The sequence below is a fragment of the Aquila chrysaetos genome, chromosome 3, assembly GCF_900496995.4.
Source record: "Aquila chrysaetos chrysaetos chromosome 3, bAquChr1.4, whole genome shotgun sequence".
NCBI classification, from domain to species: Eukaryota; Metazoa; Chordata; class Aves; order Accipitriformes; family Accipitridae; genus Aquila; species Aquila chrysaetos.
Genome location: NC_044006.1, coordinates 30,073,757 through 30,097,825, shown reverse-complemented (window position 1 = coordinate 30,097,825; position 24,069 = coordinate 30,073,757). Strand labels below are relative to the sequence as shown.

General features: G+C 37.4%; 1 protein-coding gene across 4 annotated transcripts in view; it reads left to right on the top strand.

Annotated features, from left to right (window-relative positions):
• POU6F2 (POU class 6 homeobox 2) overlaps positions 1-24,069 on the top strand; it is a 316,623-nt gene that overhangs the window by 256,719 nt on the left and 35,835 nt on the right. For all 4 annotated transcript variants that reach the window (XM_030009371.1, XM_030009370.1, XM_030009372.1 and 1 more), the window contains exon 6: positions 1,828-1,974. In XM_030009371.1, the coding sequence (XP_029865231.1) occupies positions 1,828-1,974 (147 nt within the window). The remainder of the gene's footprint in view (positions 1-1,827; positions 1,975-24,069) is intronic.

Genomic DNA, 24,069 nt, shown 5'->3' with positions numbered 1-24,069 from the left:
CTTCACAGCTCATCAGGACTGCTAATCAAGCAGTCATTGCAGTTTCCCCCTTTGTGTTTTATTCCTGCTTGATTTTCTTGCCGTGGGATGCCACAGACTGGTTTTGGAGATTCATATAACAGTTTTTTCCAAATCAAAATATTTCCTCCAAAAAAGTAATCTCTTCTGTCCAGCATTGCTACTGATCTTTATTTAGTTATTTACTTTACAATTTCTAGAGGGATTGGATGTGCCCAAGGCACCCCTTTAGGCAACACTTTATATCAAGGTTCCATTTATAAATACTTCATGAAGGGCTAATGAATGATTAATAGATGTTTTAATGTATGACCAATCAATTGTTGTAGATTTTGCAACGTCCAACAGACAAGTAGGTTTCTTATAAGCATAGATTATAACCACATCTGACATCTTCTACTGATGGGCTTCTAAACATCTATAACATACACACTACTCATATCTGTAACATGCTTAAAACATCTACTAATCACTGATTAATTTTTTATAACCTATTTTGAAGCAGAGCCTGTCTGTGGAGTACATCCCTTACTGGTGTCTGTGACTCTCCATTTCTATAGGATTGATAATTTACTTGTCATCTAAGGACTTAGAACTCCTACTAATTTCAGCTCAAACATTAAGCTTTTCTGAGTTAGCTTCAGCATTTTCATCCCAGCCTAAGAAAAAATGTCTTTGCTGTCCCCAGACTTTTTTCTCCCTCAAAGTTCTGGCTACTTTACCCTGCTAATGTGCATTTTGCAAGCTCTGCTAAAACACAATGATTCTTAGGGGGGCAAACCCACTCTAAAATACATTTTCAGCCTGTTGAACTCCGGTTTTTCGATAGCTCTCAGGACAGCTATCCCAGTGATGATGGTTCCCAGCATTTTATTTTTTTTTTTTAACTGTCATCCCCGTGTGCTTGGTTCAAAGTTTGTCCATTCTTAGAAAAGGATGAGAAAATATAAACTTCACATTAATCCAGTGAACAAGCCATCTCCTGGAGGACATTTGATTCTGACAGAGAAACACACATTTTTGTATGTTGGATAAACCCAAGTGTTAATAGGAGTGTTCCTTTGTGGGATTCCCATAGTCTCCTAAGGTGAAAGCCATGACTGTGCTTTATGCTTTATGTGGAGCATGCGGGTAGAACCGACTGAAGTGGGCAGTACAACTCATTTCCTGAAAATTTATGAATCCTTCAATTAATCATTTGCAGTTGAGAAGCAGTAAGTTGCTTAGTATCATATTTTGCAAATTAATTTTGAATTTTTAATCAGTTTCTACTGAACTTAATCACAGGGTTGAGTCCTCTGCTGTGATTTATCTAGATGTTGAGACCAGTTCTTTAATGATATAAAATAAAAGGATCTGCAGGCTTTTCTCATTTCTGGGGTCATTAGTAAAATAGTCTCTGTTCTGAATATCCCCAAGTAAATATCCCACTGCCATTCAAATCAAATGCTAATCTTTCACTGATTGCTGTTTGCAGCAGGATTAGGCTGTTACACCTGCAGCATTAACACATTGAACCTAAGGAAACACATCAAGCATATCTCAAAAAAAAAAAAAAGAGAGAATAAAGGCTAAAAAAAGAGTTTTATTCTTCAACATTAACATTGAATTTCCTCTGGCTTTTTAAAAACCATTCATTGTCAAAGACACCAAAGTCTCAGAAATAAGAACCTCTCAAAACTACTCAAGCTCTTGGAGTAGACAGGTTTTTACCCACGTTAGCACCATCACTTTTGTGTTATCCAGTTAGCACTCTGTGTTTCTGTGTTTGTCGGGGAGTTTACCATGATCTTCTCTTTCTTTTTTCAGCTGGTTAATAATCCACTAGCCAGTCAAGCAGCAGCGGCTGCAGCAGCAGCAGCCATGGGCTCAATAGCAAGCTCCCAGGCCTTTGGCAATGCCCTCTCCAGTCTTCAGGGGGTCACAGGTCAACTCGTCACTAATGCACAAGGACAGGTGAGTAGAAGATGGAGCAAACAGTGAATTCTAATGGCAGGCTGATCTTGGGACAAAAATGAGTTCCGCTTGTATGACAGCAATTTAAAAGTGCACATACTGAAGATAAATAAATATTGATTTGCCAGACAAGCTAAGAAATGGAAAGTCTGAGAACTGGGAGGAAGTTAAGAGCTGTTAGAAAGTGTTTTCAAGCCAGAAAGGGCTTAGGGTTTGCTTTATTTTAATTCAACCTTTTGAAAAGATCACAATAGTGCGGTAATATGGTATTTTAAAAGTCCAGCAACCCTGTGATTCTGAACAAACATACCAGCTGTCTTCTTCCACTTATATATACCTAATAACAGACAACTATATTAAAGCGCTACTGTACTATTAAGACTACACTTTTTTGCAGATTGTAGCATTTCTGTATTACTTAATTTCTAAAAAGGTATTAAAGGTTTTAAGTAAAGGAACACAACTTAAATTATAATGAAGTATCTGGGATGAATTTAACTGGGTGGCTTACTCATTTGTTGATTAAATAAGTTAAGTAATTTGCAATGTATCTGCCAGTCTGTAATGCAATTTGGGAGAAACTTTTGCTTTAAAGAAAATTTTCCAAACAGAAACTTATGGTTTGTCTAAGAGAGAGATTGTGCATTATCTGCATTTGGGAGCTGTTTATTTGTTGCAAACTATTTCAGTTTCAGTCTTAATATGATGCAGAAAGATATGCATCTGAACCCATATATATATAAATAATTCCATTGATGCAGCATGCTTAAGTACCTTTCAGATTGTGGTCACTGTCATTCTTTATTGCATTTACTAGGACTAAAATTAACACAACTACTTGTTTCACATAAAGTCACTGCAACAAATCTGTCAGTGTAACTTATGATGGGACCTGGTAACTGAGCAATTTGAATGTCATTATTCTAAATGCTACAAATTGCACGTACAGTGATATCCACAGTGCTTATGTGGATGTTAGGCCCTGGTAAACATGTATTGAAATGATGCAGCTTGGATGATATGTGAATCTAATGTTTAGTTTCTACTCTTACTGTGAAGAGCAGGTTTTTTCCTGTTAATTTTCTATCACCTCGTTATTTAATTGGGATGGGGTGACATTTTTTGTTTTGGCCCATTAAAAAATAGAAGACAACCCTTTATAGGAGTGTCATCCCCCCCCTTTTTTAACGTAACACATAAACAAAGATGCATCCTGAGCTTCACTATCACCATCCAAGTCCCAGGAAAAAAAAATGCTGACCTTGTTATATTTACTGGGTGGGTGCAGAATTGTTCCATCACTACCCCGAGGGTTGAACGATGGAGCTTGTCAAAGTGAGGCCTTATCTAATGAATCATCTTATCGCAGGTGCACACCACACATATTAAAGGAGGATTGTATGAACAATGTGCCCTCTACAATAACCTTTCAATGTCTACTTTAACCCTTGTTTCAATCCCTTTTCATCAAAGGATCATTTTATGCAGCCAGCTTTAAATGGAGGCTCTCAAAAGCCTATTAAGATTTCTGGAGGGATGGGGTATTGGTTTGGAAGAAAAGTTGGTTATAATACCTATAACTCATAGTCAGATCAACTTTAACCTAGAGGCCTGCTTGTTTCTATCTGTGCTCCAGAAATGGTTCACAATCACCACTCACATGAGGCACTTGGCACCAAAGATGTTCATTGCAAGAGCTGAAGATATAAACCCAGACTAGTTTTCAATAGTTTTCCCTTTACGTGTTCTCCACAGAAAACATAAGTGAAGTGTGGCTATTCATTGTATGTTTAAAAAAAATACTACCATGAAGATATCACTGAATGAAACTATAGATTCCCTCAGGCTGAGTCTTGTTTATCCCACACATAATGTAAAGTCCAATAATTCCACAGGTTGCAGAGAAAGAGAAGAGAAAGGAAGAATCTTCCCTATTGTTGGATAAAATTACAGAATCTATCTGTTTGCCTAGCTCTTTTAAATAAGAGCTGTCTTTTTATTACTTGTTTTTACAAATGTTCCTTGGTTTATAATCAGTACTGCAGACCTCGCCACAATATAGAGAAATATTGATAATAAGTGTGTAATATAACACCCATTTTTATAATATTCAGCATAAACCCATATTGCTTAAAGCACACTTCTGAAGCTATCTGTCTACAAAACAGGACTATTCAGTGTAATTAAATTACATTCCAGAAATTAAATTACATTCCCTGCAAATTAATAAAATTATACCAACTAAGCAAGAAAAGTGAAGAGTAATTTGGGATACTCCATTTCTGAATGATCTGCTTGGACTCATTAAGGAGCCAGATTTCCATCATATGTTAAGAATCTGCCCTTTGAAAATTGTCCCTTTCAAAGAATCACAAGTGTGACACCCAAAATTCACTCCTGCAAATATAAGGCTGGATGACTTACCAGACTGTTTGTATGGGCAATCTTTGTAATTATACGCTGCTTCTGTTACAGAAATTATGGGCTTGTAAATGTCCATCTGTCTAGCTAAATATATGGTGATCGGTAATCCCTGGAGACATTAAGCTATAGGTCAAATCCAAGATGCTATGGCAAATTTAGGGAAATGGTCTTTTAAATGACATATGGCATGGCCTTAATTCCCAATAATCTAGGAGTTTTTACAATCACAGTAAAAAAATTATATATATTATTATATAATATATAATATATATGCTATAATTTATATAGCATATTTGTTATTGATTTATTGAATTCACAATTATGGTATGATAATTTTTTTTTTTTTTTTTTTTTGCTTTCGATGGCAATACGAACTGTAATACCAGAGCTCTCCAAGACCACTGTAGCAAAGAGATCTAACCCATTGGAATAATATGATCAGATCACCTGATTAATTTGATATAGTACAGGTAGAGGACTCTAAATCAAATTTTCATTTTCAGAGGCATATTATGAAGAGCTATTGGCCCATGTAACACTGTTTACATTCTGTTTGCCCTCAGCACTTTCCAGGAAGCGTTTGCAGGACTGGGGTTTCATATCTTAAATTTAAAGGCCAGGGTAGCAGAATTGCTAGATTCCACTCTGTCAATAGATACAGTGATTTCAAAGAGAAGCTGTCTGCCCACTTGGCTTCAGCCTGCCCTTACAGTAGGATCCTAGTGCCATTGCTGCACTTGGATTCTTCAGAGATGTAACAACGAGACATTTCTCTTTTTCGCTCTGTTATTGCAAATGAAAGAAAATATTAGACGTTTTGAGTGGGGTTTACTATGTCTATTAAGTACATGAAATGTGTATTTTGGCTGTTTTCTTGGTCTTTGTAAGGAGATGAACGGCAGAAATATGGAAGCAAGGTTGATGCTTTTGGTTTCCATAAATACTTCCTGCAAGCCAACTTCCTACTTGGTGAAAACATAGTGCTTAATTGTCATCAGTTGCATTTGTATAAGTCCCTTGACTTCAACAGGATCAAATACATTTTAACTAAGGGTACTGACTAAGTTTAGTTTCTTTCTTGGAAAGTTGGGAGTTGTCTAATAGGAGAAAAATGCATCCTAATTCAGCAATTGCAAAATAAAATTTTACCGTAAAGAGTAAAAATGTAGCATGATAAGAGTTGGCATTATGAACTGTCTTGTGGTTAGAGAGGGCAATACATCCTATTTCCTGCTAGGTTAATAGAAAAACCTAAGTAAGCATGGTGTAATTGTACAGTACATACTTTAATTGAACAGTGAATTTAATTGGGATGGCATCAGTACAATCTAAGAATGCCCTTGGAGGAACTCAGGCTTCATTGTGCCCATGACTTGCTCTTTAGATGTGAAAACCTTCTGTATATGAAAAACCTTGAGCACAGCTCCACCCTGGCAATTAACAAGAAATAACAAATTTTTGAGAGTTGTAGTCCACAAGTAGCTCAGGAAACTAAATAGAGAGAGAGGCATTGTTGATCCAATTAGATAATAGGAGTACTTTGGTTCTCATTATTCTGATGAGAGGGTACACATTTGCTCTTTGAGCTTCTTGATGGTAAATGGTGCTAATGAGGCCTGATGGATTCCCTGCTCCTAACAAGCCTCTCAGCAGTGCAAGTGATTACAATGGAGATAGATTTGATGGGATGCGCTCCCTTTTGTAGTGTCTCAGCTGCTGACACTCTGCGACATAATCAGGTCACAGAGCCGGTCACAGCCATCAGCAAAAGCCATAGCTCTATGCCTCATTATTAAAGTGCATTATTCAGTTCCAGGCCTTCACAATACTGCCAAGGGCCTTTTTTTCTTCTTTTTTTGTTAAGCATCAGTTCTCAAATACAAGAGTTAATAAAATCATCAGCTAAAGAACTAGTAAATTAAAGAAATGGAAATAAAGCACTCCCTTTCAAATTCGTTGAAGGATCACAATTAAATAAGCAGGGAATTTCTCGTCACCACACACTGTACAGTACAATGTAATATGTCATGTGCAATAACAACAGGGAATAGGATTTTAAAAAATAACATTGTCCTCATTGTGGACTGGCTTGGAAAGTACTAAAGTATCTTTCATTCCAAAGGAAATTTCCGTCTTCCCAAATATTACATGTGTACATGTAGGTACTATTATTTTCACCATTTTTTGTAACTACTTTTTCTGAAGTAGTAAGAATTACTTGCAAACTGAGTTTATAATTCTAAGCATGGCAGTTGTCTTGTCTTAGTTAAAGTGGCTGAGGCCACGATCTGGAAAATATACGATAGGCCACAATGCTAGGACCGCTCTGTTCCCATTGCCTTCTTTTGGAGGGTTAGCTAATTACAAAATGGTGTGGAAAAAGGTGACTGTAGCATTTTCTTTCTGTTCTGATGATGTTCCATTGGGGCTATCTCCCCTCCAAAAGAAAATACACTTTTAAAATCTAAGGTAGGTTTTAATGCAGTTTAGTTAAACAGGTGAGAAAAAAAATTAGTGGAGAGCCTGTTTTTATTATTTATTTATTTATAAACTTTTTGTTTCAGTTTCATTTTAGCTGACTATGAGCAGGTTTCAGCTAAATAGAAATAAGATATTCTGATACAGAAATGTATACCTTTACAGGGATTTACACTGTTTCTGTTAAATCACTGAAGTACATATTCAGTGACAATAGTCTCATTTTGTGTGTCGACACAACCAAAGGGAATAATACATTGGGGTTTTTTGCTATTGCTCTTGTTCAACTCTACAGTTGTTCTTCCTTTTTCTTGCTGGTAGAGTATGCTATGATGAGCAAATGAGTATGAATACGCAAAGTTGCTTGTAAAACTTTCAGTTCTCTTGAACCACAGATGCAAGACTCTCTTGACAGCTACAGGTCAAAGTACAAAGTTAGCATTATCAAATTAGCAGTCATCTCCAAGAAGATGCATAGAGACTGGCAGGTGACCTAGTTTTTTTTTTTACACTAACCAGTAAAATTGGCAGCTATCAGTGGGAATGCAGTGAGCCTCCTCATGGAACTTAAAAGGAGGATGTTGGTCATTGGTTTGTTGGGGTTTTTTTCTTTTTTTTAACTCTCCCAGAAGTTCTAGGAGGCCCAAAGCCATGTAATGTGTAACACTCCTCAAAGTCCTTCTGAATATGTGCAATTCATACTGTTCTCCATTAGCCTTTTCTCTTAACAATTGTTATCGTTGCCACATCTGTTTCGGCTATGCAGCTCTAATACATGCTAACCACTAAAGTTTTAGCCCTCACAACACCTAATAGTGTTCACAAAAATCTAAACAATAGTTGTTTAAATAGTGACTGCTAACAATGTCTTCCTAGGGCTAAGATTGACAGAAATCTGAGTTGGTGGTATCAGAATGGTATATATTAAGGAAATTTCATGACAAGCCTGAGACAATAAAAAGAGGCACATTTTGAGGGAGAGGCTAGAGGGAGGGATTGTAACACTCAAATAATACTAGCATTTAAGAACATTTCTTGGAAAACCCTTTGCCAGGAGAGTCTGTTTTGACAGACCTTCATATTAATATGTTGAATTTCTGCTGGGTGGAGTCTGACTCTCTGTTTTCCCCCTCAAAGTTTCACTGGGCTGAATACATGTAGTTCTGCTGTTTGCAGGAAGAAAAAGGCACATACTATGAGAAAAGGTCAGTTGTAAGGGAAGATTTTTTTTACCATTGGTTTCCTCTCCCCACAGCTAAACATTGGGGATGCTGTTTGTTTAATTACCTCCCATGTGAATTTGAATCAAAAGACAAATAATTCTTTTAACTTACTTTTGCTGACTGTGTCTTTATTTTATTGCACTATTTATCTAACCTCAATTTTAGCCACAGTGGCATAAATGTAAAAATGTATGGACCAAACTCGCATGTCATGCAAATTGGTGGTTTCATTGAAATGGACAGGGGCAGAGAGTGAGGCCACTTATACCAAAACTAGAGCCAGCTAATCTCTTTTGCCTATTTTAGGCAGTGATCGTTGATAAATTTTCAATATCCACAACTGTGAAATCCATATTGACATTTTTTAAAATGGTGAAATTTAGAACAGTTACCATCTGCAACATAGAAAAGTGACATTCGATTAGCCCCTTGTAACAACAAGAAGTTCAGAACCACTGTGGTGCCACCACATTTAATGGAGGGAATCTAACTTTTTCACAGGATAAAAAAAAGGGCAGGGTAAAAAAAGATTCAGAAATTAATTACCCAAAGAACCAACCATAGCAAAAATGTTGCAAAAACGCAGTATGAGCAACTCACAGCCTGCTTGGACAGAGAGGCCAGCTTTGAAGTAGAAGCACCACCACTTTCTTCTAAAGCTCCAAGAAAATGAGTACTAGGAAGGAGTAGTTCAGACTAGCTGATAAGCTGCAGTCAAAATTCTAATGCAGGAGACTCTGGTATTCCCAAAAAACTACCAAGACAAGAGCTGGTGTGTGAAATAATATTTGTTACAAATAGCAACTGCAAAGAGAACACCATTATTTAAGAAGAGTACAGAACTTTTCCTTACTGGAAAACACATATTGGAGCAGTACTGGATCACAACTGAAGTCTCCAAATAGATTTTCCAAGGAAAGGATAATTGTGTATTGAAATTTCTGTCAGCTTGAAAATGTTCAGCATCTATCTAGAAAGGCCACTGAAATTTCTTTCATCTAGCTTGCAACAAATCTTACTTTGAGAACTAAACTTCACACTTCAGATTTGTAGCCCCTTGCCTGGATCTCTGCCCAAGGTACTGTATCTTGGATGTAGATTTTTTCAGAGGTGCCCAAGTCTTATTTTTAAAAGCAACTTATATACCTGTAAGAGCCTGAGGTTCCTTCAATCAGTGTTACGAGTCTTAGTGCTTGAAGGCATGTCTGTGCACTGTAATGGAGTGTTGCAAGCAAACTCCAAGAGACAGTACATTTATATGTCTCAGTGCCATACTAGCACAGATCCCAGAAGCCCAAACCTTTGGTAGTACGGTGTTATGGCTGGACTAATTAATTCTGCTTCTCAACAAGGTGACATAGGATCTAGCTCATTAGTTACTAGCTCTGGGCTCTTGGTAGCACGCTGTATTATGTGGAGTAAGTATACTTTGAAGAGAGCCTTAAAAGCCTGAAGCATTTAGGTACTTTTGAAAATGTTATTCACTAATCTAAATTAATTCTTTCAAGTCAGAAATACAAGACATACCTGTCCTTTTGTCATTGCCTTCTTAATTACTTTTGCATGGAGGAGAAAACCAAACTAACTACTAGTTCAGCTTAACTACCATTTTCATGAAAGCTAACTAGTCACTAAAAGGAGCACCTACCACTCCTATAATCTGTTCATTTTAGCATCATGAGGTGGTTATAAGCATGGCAAATTTTCATTGTTATCACCAGTGACATACATCACAGTCAATGAAATCTTTCTGCTCTATGAAGATTCTTACACTGCTTTCCTTATCATCATATCTTATCACCTTCCAGTAACGCATTAAGAAACATGACTACTGACTGTCACAAATTGGTCTTCCTCCCAGGAGGAGTTTGTAGAATAGTCGCATGTTTGATAAGGGCATTTCTTTCATTTTGTCTGTCTTTGTTAGGAATTTGTTTGTTTCACTTTCGTTTTAAAGTTTTGCTTTCATTCAGATTTAAAAATCTTTATGAAGTGTTTTCTTAGAGATCCATATTGCTTATATTTGCATTAGAGAAAGGCAGGTAACAGAAATGTACTTAGCTTTTGCAGCAGAATGTAGTGAAGCCAGAGGTGATAAAACCAGGAATGTTCCTCAGCTACTGTTGGAATTCATTCCAAGTCCTTGACCTTCCCCTGAAAACAAACTCTGCTGTAGACAGAGAAGGTTTGACCATTATTATCCTGGAAGACTGAATTTGGTAATTACAGATTTCATCCGCGAGCATTAGCTGGCCATTTAGATTCCTGGGAACCAGATGACAGAGGAACTTGAAGGCAAAGGCTGAAGTTTTCCTAAGTTCATTGAAAATTCTTTAAGATGACATAAACAAAGCAGTGGACAGAGTTGATGTGTGTAGATGGTGCTGAGAAATGTGCTTTCTATATCACTGATGTTTCCCAAACAGTGTAAGTGTCATGCTCAGGAATATTGCATCACTGCATGCCTTCAGGAGTTATCAAAGTTGAAAACAATATGAGGCCACATCGTTGTCCAACCAGCGATGATGGCAAGCCCGCTGTATGAGATTCACATTAGAGTGGAATCCAGGACTATTCAGAGCTTCTTGTGAGGGAACACTCTACACGTTGAAGTACAGGAAGGCTGTATGAAAGCAGAGGAAATAGTGGACCAAATCTGAGAATTTGTTTGAATTATCTTTCCAGATGTGCCTCATCATTTCTGAAAAAAAAAAAACCCAACCAGATTGTAGTTCTTTGTGTAATATGGTGCTTAGTTTTATTTAGATTTTATCTAATTTGTCCTGTGTATATCAAATGCTTTTTCCCAGTGTCAGAATTTTACTTTCTTCTCAGCTGGCACTGATAACAGAAAAAAAAAAACCAAGAAGGGCTATTTGGGCAAAGGGGAAGAAAGCCAGATCACTCTGTCAGAAGTGGAAGTTAATGTAAAATGCTTGATATTTAAGGTCCTTGACTCACTGATAAAACACTGCTGCAGTTTTGGGAAGGTTTGGAATTTCTTAGAAGTCATAAGTCTTCATGCATAAATGAAGGCCATTGGCTTTCTTGTTGGGCTGCAGTCTTGACATCTGTATGTGAATGTCTTAGAGGTATAGGTGAGGAGAGGAAATTCAGGGTCCGATGTTTGCAGCGCAGTCAATATTTGTTTCAAAACCTGAAAGGTTGAGGAGTCCAGATATTTTAGCAATATCTTGTGAAGAATTTGAAAATGAAAAAAATGTCTTCCCTGAGCATTTTTCACATAAAGAGGAGGAGAAAATTGCAGAAGTACTCTAATTGACTCATTTGATAGTAAGCCAACAACTGACTTGTATTCATGCAGCGTTCATAGTGATAACCAGCCAGATGCAGACCCATAGGCTTCTGCGTGCAGACCCACAAGCTTCCAAGTAGCCCACTGAACAGGAGTTGTCCTGTAAGAGGAAGGATTCTCTGTCTTCTAGTTTGAATCTAGAGTACTGCAAAGAATTGTGCGATGTCTTTTCCTATGCATTGATCTGTGAACAGTGGCAGGGAAAGTTCAAGCAGAAAAAAATCACAGTCCTAACCATGAACGGACGCTCCATCTATCTTTCCAAAAGTATATCTCAGTTTGTAATTTTTCTTCAGATACTGACAGTGTTAGGCTTCAGTGTGTATGTATGCAAAAGGCTCAGATATCAAAAAGAAAAAAAGGACTTTGAAATATCTGTGCCAATGTTATTAAATATATATGATTTTTAAAGTACCTTTTTCACTTAAACTTCCTTCTTTGCACATTAATTAAATATTATCTCTAGGATAAGTTTCTCTCATAGAAGATTAATGTATTATTGTCACATAATAATGGAAGAGAATGGCAGAATCTCTTTCCTTAAGCAGAAAAAGGAATTTATTAATGTAAAGACAACACTCATAGCCCTTTAGCAATTCTGTCTCTGCTTCATAGAGAACCTTTCTTAGTCTCCCCTCATGTCTAGCTTCATGCTAGAGATTCAAGGAAGCAATACATATATCCTGCCAGTTTAAAAATCAATCCACTTTTCAGGAGATAATTTAATATCAAGACATGATGTACCCAATATCCAAATATACATTCATTTTAATGTTTGACGCATCAAATACTCTGATATAGCCAAGTTTCAAAATAAAGGTTTGTTTTAGAGGTTGGATATGTCATATTAGCATCCACCCAGCAGGTAAAGAAATAGATCAGAGAGTGATCAGGACATCAAGGCGACAGTTTAGAGAGAGATGAGAGAGGCCAGGTACATCTTGTAATGTTAAAAAAAGCTAGCTAGGAAGAAAGAAATTGTATAAATAGGTCATTGCAGCCCAACTGAAAAAAGTTTAATTTTAACTTGTTAGTCATCATCTCCAAAGGCCTAATCCACTCCCTTCGTTGCAGGCTGTGCATTAAGCTGAGATATGTCTTATTTGATAGCACAGATAGTCAGACAGCCTCAAAGTGAAAAGACGATAACAGGCTCATGCAGTGCACTAGCTTTGAGGGGGAATCGGCACCATTTGGCATGTTAAACTTTCCCTCTTCTTTCCTTCTCAATTCTTTTTATTAGCCTTAGCTTGTTGTCACCTGTCCTGGTTTTCCTCTTTCGGTTCCTTCCGTAAGTGGAAGCATAAAACCATATGGAAACAAGAGTATAGATGAACAGATACCTGGTGCCAATGTTGGTGACAGATCACCAGATATCCCAAGGTATTCAATTCCCTCATTCCTGTTCTACTTCCCCTATCTCTACTATTTTCATTTCCTGCCAACAGCTCTTTGCCACACGCTGTATCTGGTGTTCAGTTACTTAAACATAGGTCTTTAGTCCCATTTTAGGTATTGTACAGTACTCCATCAGGCCTCCCATGGCCAATCCAGAAAAATGCTCTTCCCTCTAAGTCTTATTGCCATATCCTGCCAAAATCCTAAAACATCTTAAATAGAGTAGATGTCTACATTTTTTTCAACTGAATTTTTCCCGACTTACATGAACAGATGCATCTGTGTACATATACACATACACACCTGAACATAGGCTTACCTGAACCTTCATGCTAGTCTCCTCAGGAAAGATACAAGTACCCACAGGGACCCCAAATTACAAATACTTTAATTACCTCTTTGAGTCATGCTTCTGTCTCTGGGATCTGTTGGACCTTTATTCTGATGACAAACAAAAAAAAATTAAACCTTCTCATCTTGGCATGAGAGATGCTGTGCTGATGTGTTTTACCTCAGATCTGTCTCTACTGTAATATTAGAAGTGTGTAATCATGACTGTACACAGGTCATAATTGTCTGCACTCTACTAACTGGCGATCAAAACTAGGCCTGTATTTTTCTAAGGGTTCCCTTTCTCACCAAGGTATAAATATTAGTGGATGCCTGCAAAGTGGGAGTTAAAGGATACTGTGTAATAACACTCTACCTTTTCACTACTAGGAGGTACCATGTAGACTGGTACTATTGGCAGTTCTGCACAAGAGGCCAGAGTGACCTATTTAAAAAGTCAAGAAAATTGAGGTTTGTTAGCAGAACTGCATGGGAAAGGTTTCCAACCCTTGCCCACAGGATGGCATGGTCTGCCTGTTTCTTGACATGTCTCATGTTGATGAACATCACCTCCACAGCCCCCTCCAAAGTGCTGGGAGGTGACTTCCATTTTTAGCTGTTTAAATCACATCTTCTGGGATCTGCACTATAGATCTGTTAATTTTAATTGTACAGATACTGATGTATGGGTTTTATATGTGCAGTCTCTCACTATTATTATTAGCACCTACAGTGCACGACTCTGTATGTTTCAATCTATATGTTGTCCTTCTGGATAGTCTATATTTATACCCAGGAGTATGTCTCTCATAACTCTGATACACTGAAAAGTCCCAGCTGTCACACCTACTGTTCAGGTAGAGACAGTCACCTATCTTTGCTCTCAAGTAGATATATGAATTTGAAAACAGAAGTTGTTTATGGGCATTGTTGAAAGATACTTCTTTAGCTAAAGCAGAAAGTTTAAGAATCTATGGGCACAGAGGGTAGATAAATCATAAGATCCCCATCGTTGAGTGAGAATAGCATGTAATTGGCATTAGCAAGGAATGCCACATCCTTCTCTACCACATCAGAGAATTCTTGCCACAACAGCCAAGACAAAAACCTGCCTGGAGACTGTGATTAAATATTTAATGACTGCTTAGAAAAGTTAAGGTTTCTATTTTTAAGTTTTCTTCACAAAGGTCCAAAGAGAACAAAACTACCTGATGCTCAGTTTACCAGCTACAGAAAAGCAAAGGAAGCCCTGATACGATTCTCATCTATAAAGTCTAAGAGCTGATAGAAAATGTTCTGAAATTGCAGTCACAAGCTATGGTTTTTATCAGAGTATAATGGGGTGTTGGAAGGGAGAACAGGACAAAATCTAGACAAGCTTTTTGCCAGCTTCTCAATTAGGATAAGTATTTAAAATCTGAATGTTAGACTACTGACCTAGAAATATGTTAGTAATATACAGAAGCATTTGCCTGTTCAAATACCTTCATGCTTCTGTTATATGCAACAACGAACAGTTAGAGCTTTGCTTACATGGAATTCCTTAACCAACAATGTATTACATCCTGTATTTTGAGGATAAAATGTCACAAGTAAGTATGCTACAACAAAAGTCTTTTTTTCTGAATACAGATAACGATGTATATGTTAAATATTACTGAGTTGAGCTCAAATTCTCATAACCTGATCCATCAGTGGAAAGGGCCCCTTCTAAAAAGCATTTACTAAGGCAAGTTGTACCCTTGGCTCCCTCTTGCCTTTTATTTCTTCTTAAAATCGTATGCAGTGAAAAGAGGGAACAAACATGAATGATGCATGCCTGATTCAGTAAATCACTGTGGTCTCTGGCAACAGCACAAATGTAGAAATGTTTAAATCGGCTTCATACTACCCAACAAATGATGCAAAAGGAGCCCTCAAAGAACACAGAGTGAGGGGAGATAAATAAGCATCATGTCAAGAAGGCAATTTCTCACTGAGTTTACACAGAACATGGAAATTTGACTTCCAAGAGAGGGTTAGGGAATCTTTCTAATAAATCTTCAGTCCACAGTCATTGCTGTGTGCTTTTTTTAAACTTACTTTTTAAGAGCTGTGTAAGTTATACCCTCCCCAGTGAAATGTGTCAAGATATTACCAGTCAAGTTGAAGTAATTTAAGTGAATCACCTCTGTCTCAGTGTTTATGTTTGTGATAGACAGGGATGGTCAAACAGGTCTCATTTTGTGCATGAATTGAACAGCTTTTCAGCCAATGAGGTCTTCTCAAAGCCTTGTCTTATTTTAATAGTAACTCAGAAAGGAAAAAAAAGAAAAGTTGACCCTCTTCCCTGGAAGAAGCCTCTGTGATTTTTTTTTTTAATTATTTTATCCTCCTTTTTTTGTACAGTTGAGATATTCAGGTGGTCAACAAAAAGGCAACTGTTTTCCAAGTGACTTAGAGGCTGTAGGTCAATATTAGAATTTACTTTGGTCCTTAGCAGAGTCCTATGTCTCTTTAGACTCCTGACTTCAAATTCATTTTCCCTAACTTTAACCACAAGAAAGTTAGCTTAGGCTGCATCAAATATAAGCTAGTTGCTTTGTGTTCTCTGTCATCCCTGAAAGAAATAGGCACTCTTGAAGAATAACACATCTCACTGATCTCATGCATGCATTTTAGGCTGAGATGAATCATCTTGCAGAGATTCCTCACTCATTGACTAGAGAGAGCTTGAATGGCGGTCTACAACTGGACTTCTAATGTTAGGTGGCTAACATTAAATTACATAAATTCCATCCTTAGAATACCACATACCAGTTATTTTTAATGGGACTTGAGTCCTTTTGATAATGTTATCCTTAAGCTCCCCATGGCAGTCACAGGAGTTTTAACTCAGATCCTGGTAGCAGCTGGCCACGTAGAACTCAGCACTGGCTGACCTACCTTATTTTTAGGATGAGTCTAGAGGCACTCTTCAATTTTTGTGAAAATTGTGCTCCTGTTTTGCTTGCTTGCTTCTTTGTTTCCCAATTAAATAGAGAAGTAGCATCCCAGAGACCAAGGTAATGGTATCTGTTTGAATTATTTAAAATGTACTTAACTTTACTGATACTTTAACTAAATGATGGATAGCAATGTGAAGGGAGGATCTTTCTGTTGCATATCTTTTCTTTCAAGTAAGATTAAGTATTCCATCTGTAGTATGTTGTTATTTAAAAACCAGTTGTGCATATATGAAGACTTTGTGTCTCTGAGGTTCTTCTGGTTTAAAACAATAAACTTTGAGCCTGTAGTTGTGAGGAAGAAATCTCTCCCTTTGACAGATTACTTTTTACATTTCTCTGGGCATTTACCCTGCTGTTTTGGTTGGGACAGAAAAGGGATGCACTAAATCCTCAGACCACAGGCCAGCTTAAAAGTGTTTCCAGCACAGCTCCCACCAGCAGATGCCACAAATGTTATGAGAGAGTCTTATCAGATACGAATTTCTGTCCTAAAAAATAGCCTAAGTTGCCGGTGTTCGAATAATTTTAGGTCCATATCTAAGCCAAACTGATCAATAGCCTTTTGAAGGTGGGCCACCATAATTATTGCCAGATTTACCAAATATTATTTAAATTTGTATTTATTCCCAAATATTATGTATGCTTAGAAGGGGAGGCACATCCTCTAATTTGATTCCAAACATTCTGCTTTTGTTCAGAAGTGAAACTCAAATGTTGCTAATGGAATTCTCCTCATTTTTTACCAACAAAGAGCGTACTTTAGTCTGTATTGTGGATGGTGTCATTACTAGCCTATCAAAAAAACCCCATAAGAATCAAACAGCCTTTCTACCCAGGACCTGACCCACTGCACTTCAACATCCTTTGCAGGACTTGCACTGAGCATGTGGGACACGAGATAACGTTTTTATTACAGTGTCGCTTTAATAGCAACTCAAAGAAAGAAGTTGCCATCTCCACTTTGCACCTCTCCAGCCAGTCTTCTGCATGGGCGCTGTAGCCTCTTGTCAATTAACTCACTTTAATTGGTTTCTGTTTCTTCTCTAACTATGACCCTTTGGCCTTGCCTGCTGCACAACGCTGTTTATTCTTAAGCACTGGGTTTATATAAACTTTCTATCAAAATCATCCCTTTGGAAGGGAAGATATGTGATAAGGAGTTTCAATACTTGTGCTATCTTTGTTATCTCTTGTGGCTCACAATAGAACCTGAATCATCATAAAATTGCACCATAAGTTTGTGTTTTATATGATGAACATCTGTAAAAGAAGGAAAAAAAGGAGCTGACAATTTTCTACCTGACTCTATCTTAAAAAAAAAAAAAAACCAAACCACACAAAGAAAAAAAAGCCAAGATTGTCATGGATAAGAGTGCAAATTGTTCACCTCTAAAAAAAAAGTGATGCAAATTTTTTAGGTATAAACTCATCAACATAATTCTAATGAGTTATGGTCTTTGTTGTGAGAAATGAGAAATCCTGTGGTCGTACCCTAAAGAACATTAAAAAAACATTACTGACAGGAAATTGAAAAAGTAATATATGTCTGAATGAATATGACAACTTTTTTCTGATAGAGCAGATAGATAAATGTCACATACAAGTTTCAAAATACATTTAATTTTGCCACCACAATGGATATTCCCTTCATAAAATATATATGAATCAGGTTTGAATCATAAAACTTCACTGTGATAAACAAATGCATATTTGATAACTTCTTTTTTTTTTTTTTTTGAGATGCTCATTTCTTTTTTGAGGTTATTTGTTGTTTACACATCTTTATGTTTTCATTTCTGAGTGAAGCAGCCTGGGTGACAAATCTTATGCACATTGAGCCTGGATGAACTTTCTTTTTAATCTGAGAAATGGGTTCCTTTTCTTTTGGGAGAAGGTTGAGGGGGAAGGTGAGGGAAGGAAGGAGAGGCTGGTAGATGTACAGGCTCTCTTAACTATCATGTTAGACATCACTGAGTTTTCTGAGCATCATTCAGGATAGGGTGATGGATGAGAAATGCATGCAAGTATTTTGAGAGCACGGGGCTGGAGGAAGATTCATGGTAGAGCACTGTCTTTTACATTTTCCCTCACTGAGCAGCAACTCTCAAACTAGGGGCCAGGTGGTCCATGTCCCAAGAGGTTAAAAAAAGACACCCTGTTAAAAGCTACAGAATAAATGGAAGTCTTAGGCCCTCAACAAATGCATATAGTTTGGAGGAAAGAGGTAAAGAAGGGAGTGTCCTCTTCTTTTGCATTTTTCAGGCACAGATTCACTGTGGAAGCAGGACTTTATTCTGTGCCATTGGAGCATGCCAGCATACTACCCATCCTGCCAGCGTGAGTGCTTCCTCTCCCTTTTCAGAATAGGGACTACTTCAATCTTTTCTTTCTCCAGTACCTAGCACATCAGGCTTCTAGTCCTTAGCTGAGTTCTTGGAGCCTGCCCTCATGCGAGTGCTCTTGGAGACCTTATCAGCAATGAATGCAGTGGGCTCTAGAGAAGGAAATGTTATGTATCCAGAAGCTTCCCTCAGGAATCTAGTGTTGCATTTGAATCTGTGTTAAAAAGTGAGGTATAATTACATTTTACTACCTCATTTATCAATCTTTTAGTATAAATTCCTGCAGCATTGTGAGCAGAACTGAATTACTTTTTTTTTCCATTGCCGACTTCTGATGGAAGAATGGCATTTAATCTAAATATAAAATGTGTCATTTTGACAAATTTTGTTCAGTAAAAATTTAAAGTACAGTGTCTGGATAAGATTTAAGTGTCTCATTTTTACATGTTCTGTTTGAAAATTTAGTCTCTTTTTTTCAACTTTAGAAAGGTTAAAAGGAATATGAAACATTTCAGTTTTGATCAGAATGGCTCAATTTACCCTGAACAGTTTTATCATATTTTTATTAATTTTAAATCTACCTTAAGTTCCATTTTAAAGTGAAAACAAAAATTAACATAATTTCCCACTTTCTTCCCAGAACTACTCATGAGTCATCCACTTCGTTTGCATGGGGCTGCTCCATTGGGCAAAATGGGTTCTGTATGAACAGGGAAAAAGAGGGAGAATCCCTACCTTTTTCTACCTTCAGCTGAAACTGAAGCCTGAGATAACCAGTAAAAACCAGACCTAGGCTGTGCAGGGTACACATTAGCCTGAGACCATTCATAATTTCAAAAGAACTCTGGGCTGCAGCTAGACCCAAGCATCAGCCTGTGCTATGTTCAAGTCCCAGGGGCCACTGCATTCAAGTCAGTAGATTTGCTTCTGATTTTTATTAGTAGAAGTCAAGTCAGAGAGAAGCCTGATAATATTATGCAAGCATAGCTCCAAACTGAAATGGAGTCCAGAGATAATTGGCATTATTATCAATGAATGAGAAGCCAAGAGATGAAATCTTCCTAGAAAGTATTACCTGGCAATTGGTGGCAGAACCACGGCAGACCATCCAGTGCAGCAAAAGCAGCGGACCATTGAGTGAAGCTCAATGGCTCTTGTAAATGACTTCTGGGATTCCAGTTATTCAGACTGCTCCTGACTCATAAGATCTACACTGTGATATAATCCGAGACAGTTTTCTTTTCCTAATATTGGGGGCTAAACTGATAGAGCTATTGTGTATGTCAAGATCAAATATGTCTGCATACTAATGACTTCACCTGAATGAAGAGGGGGATAAAAAGGAATCCATCATGGCCTGAGAGATTCAGTGGGGCAGAACTATGAACAATAAATATTTTTGTAGTCCTTAGTACACTCAGTGTCACAATTTTGGGATATTGTGCTATCTTAGCAATTAATAATATTTCTTTTCTGTCTAGCCTTTTCCTCAAAACTTATTGGCACTGTTCCGGTATTTTTAAGCATTCAAAAGGATCAAAGAGCTTTCATCTTTTAATGCATTTTACTGTGCTGTGCTCTGTGCAGGAAGAAATATTGATACTGTTTCAAGGGCAGTTAATATATTCAGTTCTGTCTCAGAAATGAGCACAATTCCTTGACTTATAAAATTGAAAATCTGCCATTACCCACAATTAAAATGTTCCATATACGAATTATACTGTGGCATTTGCACTTCACTCATCCTCTTCTGCTGTAATTCACATACACCAGGGAATCTTCTCCACTATTGCTCCAAGATTTAATAAGAAGGTCTTTATGGAGGGTTCATATTACTGAGACTTGGTTGTTTTTAAAAAAATATATTACAAGGACATTTGTAAGTACAATACGCATTTTCACAATACTTAAAACTAAATTTCATTTTGCAGTTGCTATTTCCCCTTCATATCAGCTTTGTTCTTAGGGAAGATTCCACCGTTTTTTGTCTTATTAACTAACATCTTGTTCCATGGATTGGTATCAGGGAGACTACTCAAATTAAGACAAAGCCTGAATGAAGGAAGCAACATCCGACAGTCGTTACTAATACTTTTAAATTTCCATATACTAAAGATATCTGTGGTTAGGTTCTCTGGTTCTTTCAGGCAATGAGTGTAGTACATCACTCCATAAGGAGCCTTCTTGCTTCATTTGGATCATTTCCACATTAAGGCATTACCTACCAGGAGAGAGAGAGAGGCTGAATCTGGTGGACTTGGCAGTGTTAGGCTGGTGGACTTGGCAGTGTTAGGTTTACAGTTGGACTCAATGATCTTAAAGGTCTTTTCCAACCTAAATGATTCTATTATTCTAAGTGTGGACTGGCAAAGCCGAGCTGTGGAAGTGCTCTGGATGTTCCTGGGGAGGAACATCTGGGGTGACAAGAGAAGAGAAAGGCTGTAGCTGTAACTGTGAATGATGTCCTCTGAACTTGGGAAGGATTTATTCAGTGCAATTCACTGAGGTGAACTGACACCCCAGCTGGCACAGTTGCAAGAGTAAGTTGCGCAAAACAATAGCTCTAGGTAAATATTTAAAATAAACCGTAAGCACATGGGTCTCTTCTAGCATTATCGTTTCATTTTTTTCCCCACCTTGTAGCCATGTTCTTAAACATTTTCCACAGTGTGTAAAAATGACCTTAATGTATTTTCCTTTTGTATTGGGAGTGTTTCAGTGCTGATGAAGGTAAAGTAGCAGCCCCTTCGTTCTTCCCTCAGGAACCTGTAATCCCAGTAAATTTTACCAGAAAGTGCAACAGTATTATCCCACTTGCAAGTCTTGATAGAGTGCATCACAGCCTTCAGTTATCTTAACTAAGAAGAAATATGAGAATATTACATAATATAGAATTTTTTTTTTTTTTTTTAAAGGCAGATGGGATTGTTGCTATTTATTGTCTACAGCACCACCATAATCATGACTGGAATACTATGCTAAGGCCTGGTTCTAACGTAGAAAAAAAAAGATGGCCTGCCGAAAATAACTTAAAATGTAGTGTAAGACAAGTGACAAATACACAGATGGAGAAGGGATCCTGGAAACAGCTGATTTCTGCCCTTATCCTCCCCCTCCTCTAGGGTCAAGAAGGTATAGGAGCCCCTCACCTTTGGTCCTCTGCAGGTCACAGTTGCAAAGAAAATGAAATCTTTTTAGGACTGATACAGAGACAAAATGCAAGGACAGAAAATGTACAAAGTGTCTGTGAATCCTTCACCTTCCACAGAACTGGCCTCAAGGATATGGGCTCGGCTGCCAGCAGAAGAGAAGGATGAAGTAGTTTGAATTCATATCAAGATACATAAAGAGAAATTTCAGTATGCCTGTCTGTATCCGGAGCATGTTGCTTCAGCACAGTAGCAATGTAGGTGCTGGAGATGGGATTACCTCAAGTCCACTGTTGCTTTTAATAAGAAAATCATAGTTATTTAAGTCTTCCTTAAGCAAACTTACAAACCAGCCCTGAAAGAAACTGATAATTAAGCTGCATGTTCTCCTCACAGGTTCATAAAATGCAGTCTCTTGCTATGTCTTCCCCAAATTTGAGAATAATTTAGTTAGATTTAACTGTCATTTTTGGAGTATTTGTTTAGCTAGGAACATCTTGAATGTACAAAAATAAATTGATAGCCCTGAGAGGGACTCAAATCTGTATATAAACTACCACTAAAAATGTATTTTGACCAGTGGAAATGGAGCAGTGACTGAATGCTGGATATTCATCTCCAAATCCACAGACAGCTACCTCCTGAGTTAAGTGCCATTGGATCAGGAGAATGTTTTGTCCTGAGAGAGATGCTAAGACCAGTCATTTGTGGTAGATACCATCACATATACTAAGTATCTGTATTACAGAAATTATTATTATAACCGTGATTTGTATCAGGTTTTGGCCAGAGTGGAAATTTAAGTCAAGCTGTTAAGATGTGAGCAGAACACCTTTCTTTCCCTTCTATCTGTCAGCTCAGGTGAAATGGATTAATGATGCATTTGATAACGTGAGATACTTTAGCCATTGCGCTTTCAAGCAGTGAAGCATACACTCCCACTACTAACATTCAAGAAAAGAACCAGCTGAGGGTATTTTCAGTGAGATAGCCACCTTTGACATAAAAAAACCCTACTGTTATATGGTATCTTTTCTTGATAACTCTAAGGTAGCCCTACAAAAATTACTTAAGGCTCACAGGAGTAACTGGCAGGGAGATAAATAGTATTTATACATATTACAGATGATTGAATGGAGGACTGGAATTTTAGTGACTTTGTAAAGGTGAACTGATTGGCAGAGCAGCCCACTGAACCAGCAGCTATACCAAATTTCGCAAGGTAAGAAGCACTAAGCCTGGCTTATATTTGGTTGGCAAATTTTCAAGGAGGCATTGGAACTGAAACGAACAATCAACTCTCTTTCTGATGATTGTGTGACAAAGAGAAGTTGTATTTGATCTCAGGAAGGATTTTTTTCCTGGAGATTCAGATCTAGAAACTTGGAGTCATGACCATTTTCCATCCAAGAACTTGCATATGACCCATCTAAAGTTTCCCACCTCCTTTCAGTGAAATGAATTTTTCCTTCTTGTCCTGAACATCCACGTAATTGTGCTATATTATAATGAAATTCCACTTTATAGGCTGGAATATTGGTTTTCATAGTGATGATCCACAGTAGGGAGGTAATCCAGAATGGTTTGTTCCACGACAGTCATACTGGTGATTAGTGTTGTGGTTCATTCTCAGTAGTCTGTAAATCACTTGTTGAAGAAATTCATGCACTGGCAAATTTAAAAATGTCTCAGTAGTACATTTGTCTGGCCAGGTGCAAAGGTTTGCACAGTTATTCGCCTCAGCCTTGCCTTGAGCTTTTATAGACTATCACGTTAAAAGCTACAACTCATAATTAATAAGACCAACGGTTTCATCTTTCATTTAACTGAAGTCCAGATCATCTAGAATCGTACAAACATCAGCTGAAGTAGGATATGACTTTGTATTTAAAAGAATGTCTTGTTGCACAGGTGCAATGTTGAAGTGATGAAGGGTTGACAGTCAACTACTGTGTCATCCATAGGCATTGCATCTGGGCAGCAAGCTCAAGATTTATAACAGTATTTGCAGAAATATGATTGTATAACAACAATGTTGAGGATCATTGCTATTGATTGATTGAAATATCTATTAACCTTCTTGTAATGAATTTTGGCTAAATCTGAAATGATTGAATGAACTAACTTGCCTAACTAATTTCACCTTTAAGAGTTACAGACTGAGAAATCTGGTGATCTCTAATAAATATTTTATATAGTGTATGTAATTTGATAGTGAGAAGATGAGAGTAGATTATTCAAGAATATATTGATGGCCTAGAAATTCTTTGACCTGTAATCTAATTAAAGAACTGTGGTCCTAAAGATTGCATCTGAAGATTATTTGACGGTTAATGATTTCAATCCAGTTTATCATGGAGAGGTGTCCAAGAAAACATACATTGGTATTCTAAACAGACCAGTCAAGGCTAGAATAAAATATCATTAAGCCTTCGAAGTCATTTGTCC